The sequence below is a fragment of the Parus major genome, chromosome 2 (assembly GCF_001522545.3).
Source record: "Parus major isolate Abel chromosome 2, Parus_major1.1, whole genome shotgun sequence".
In the NCBI taxonomy this organism is placed as follows: domain Eukaryota; kingdom Metazoa; phylum Chordata; class Aves; order Passeriformes; family Paridae; genus Parus; species Parus major.
Genome location: NC_031769.1, coordinates 40,683,779 through 40,686,148, shown reverse-complemented (window position 1 = coordinate 40,686,148; position 2,370 = coordinate 40,683,779). Strand labels below are relative to the sequence as shown.

The following is a 2,370-nucleotide window of genomic DNA, read 5'->3' as shown; positions in this document are numbered from 1 at the left end:
CCTGGGTATTGTGGTTCTTGCTCTTGCAAAGCATCATCGACTACCCACAGCCCGTGGGGGACGACTGGGATGAGGCGACGCATCTGCTCATGGAGGAGCGCGCAAAGTTCCAGGAACGTGAGAAGATTCGGCTGGAGCTGGAGGTGGAGCAGCTCGCCCTGATGCAGAGTGGCCCATCGTGGGGAGACCTGCTCTGGTCTGCCTTGCAGCCCTGGCAGGTCTGGGCATTTGTTGGGCTCTCGCTTCTTCTCTTGCCCCTATGGCTTATGTGGAGGAAGAGAAGGCGCGAGGCAGAGGTCAGCGGCGAGGGGCAGAAGGAAAAGGAGAGCGAGGAAGAGGACGAGACACGGACGTATGATCTGGCATGGCTTCTGGAGGAGCGCATACAGTGGCCTGTACAGGACCTGCAGACAGGCTGCAACAGGACAATGGCCATGATGGAGAAATTCCTAAGTGCCCTCAGGCGTGCCTTGGTTGGGACTTTCTTCCCGGTGCTGCATCAAGCCATTGGTTTTGGCAGTGCCTTTGAAGGCTGGACTGAGAGTGGGGAGGAAACTGTGTACCATGTGCTTGTACCTCTGAGTGCTCCCCCAGGCCACATCTTCCACCTGGAGCGTGACACCGACTGGCTGAGGCCCGGCAGGAACTTCCGTGTCCGCGTGGAGCTGGTGTGCAGCTGCCCAAGGGGGCAGGAGGGTGCGAACATGCTGTGCTTCCGCCACCACCCTGACGTGATGGGCATGATAACTGAGCAGCCCAACCTCCTAGACATGCTGTGCACCGGCTCCTACCTTGACGTGGAAAAAACCATCTACTTCTTCTACAGACTGCTGGAAGTAAGCTGGCAGCGTTTGCCTGAGTCACGCAGTTGGCATTTAGCGCTGCACTACTCCCAACGCTTCTGCCACCTCAGGCTGTCCAACAGCCAGGAAAGCTTCCAGGTTCAAGTGATGCTTGGGCTACAGAGATTTACCTCAGACATCTTTATCAGCAGCCGGCCTCGAGGGGCCCACACCCCAAGCACAATGTGGCCTGAGACCTACAGCATGGCAGAGACAAAGTTCTTCAGGCACATGGCCATGCAGCTCCCTCAGGACAGCTCGCACCTGAAATGCCTGCAGCTCCTTGCTGTAGCTTTTCAGGAGTGCAAGGGATTTTCCATCCATTCCATCAAGACCATCTTCATGCACCAGCTGAACACCATACCTCTGCCACGGTGGCACAGCAGGTATTTCCTGCTTCAGCTGTCCGATGTCCTGGAGCAGCTGCGCTTAGCTCTGCAAAAGAAACACCTGCAGCATTTTATTGTGGGCAACCAGAGGCTTCCAGAGGAGATCAGGTTGCCCCAAGATGTACAAACATCTAGGCCATCCAACCTCTTCCACAGCCTGTGGAGGGATCAGGCTGCCCACTCCCAGGCGATGCAAGCCTACCTTGATCTGCGCCATCGCCTGGCGAGGTTGCTGGCCTATGGCCACTGTTAGCAGGGCTCCTAGAATCACAGAACTGCTAGGTTGGAAGAGCCATTTAACATCATCAAGTTCAAGCCATGCCCTATCACCACCTCAACTAAACCATGACACCGAGTGCCATATCCAGTGGTTTTTCGACACACCCAGAGTCCGAGAAGACAATTCCACTGCTTTTGCCACTCTTTCAGTCAAAAGCTTTTTCCAAACATCCAACCGAAATGTCCCTTGGCACAGCTTAAGACCGTGTCCTCTCGCTCCGTCAGTTGCTGCCTGGAAAAAGAGACTGACCCCTACCTGACTACAGCCACCTTTCAGGCAGTTGTAGAGAGGGGCTAAGGTCACCTCTGAGTCTCTGTTTCTCCAGCCTAAACAGCTCCAGCTCCCTCACTTGTTCCTCACAGGGCTTGTGTTCCAAGGCCCTCACCACACCCTCTTCTTGTCCTTTGGATGTGTGTGCTCACGGGGCTTACAGCTGGTGGCAGACAATCACTTTTTAGTGCCATGACAAAGAAGTATGAATGGCATACACTGACAGATATATACATATATAACTAGAATATATATATATATATATAACTACAAAGATTTTTATTAACAGATGTGTTTTTAATAGATACAAATGATAACAATAGTTTATCAATGATTGTATTATTTTATAAAAAGATAGGGCATATATATAATGTCACTACCTGTTGTGACACATATTCCTGCTCTACAGTTACTGCATTTCTGAGAGGCAAAATTTTTATTACATAGATATACTTATAAAATATATACATATATACATGTATTGTATTTCATACAAAACAATAATTTCATAAAGTGGAAATGAAATAGAAAACCAATTAGAGATCATTCCTATCGAATTACAGCAAATAATATATATTTATTATTAAAT

At 50.0% G+C, this 2,370-nt stretch overlaps 1 protein-coding gene across 1 annotated transcript in view; it reads left to right on the top strand.

Moving 5' to 3' along the window:
• The window catches only part of LOC107215683 (inositol 1,4,5-trisphosphate receptor-interacting protein-like 1), a 1,857-nt gene extending 373 nt beyond the window's left edge, over positions 1-1,484 (top strand). Inside the window, exon 2 of the mRNA XM_015652053.3 lies at positions 32-1,484. Within this exon, the coding sequence (XP_015507539.3) occupies positions 32-1,484 (1,453 nt within the window). The remainder of the gene's footprint in view (positions 1-31) is intronic.
• The last annotated feature ends 886 nt before the right edge of the window (positions 1,485-2,370 follow it).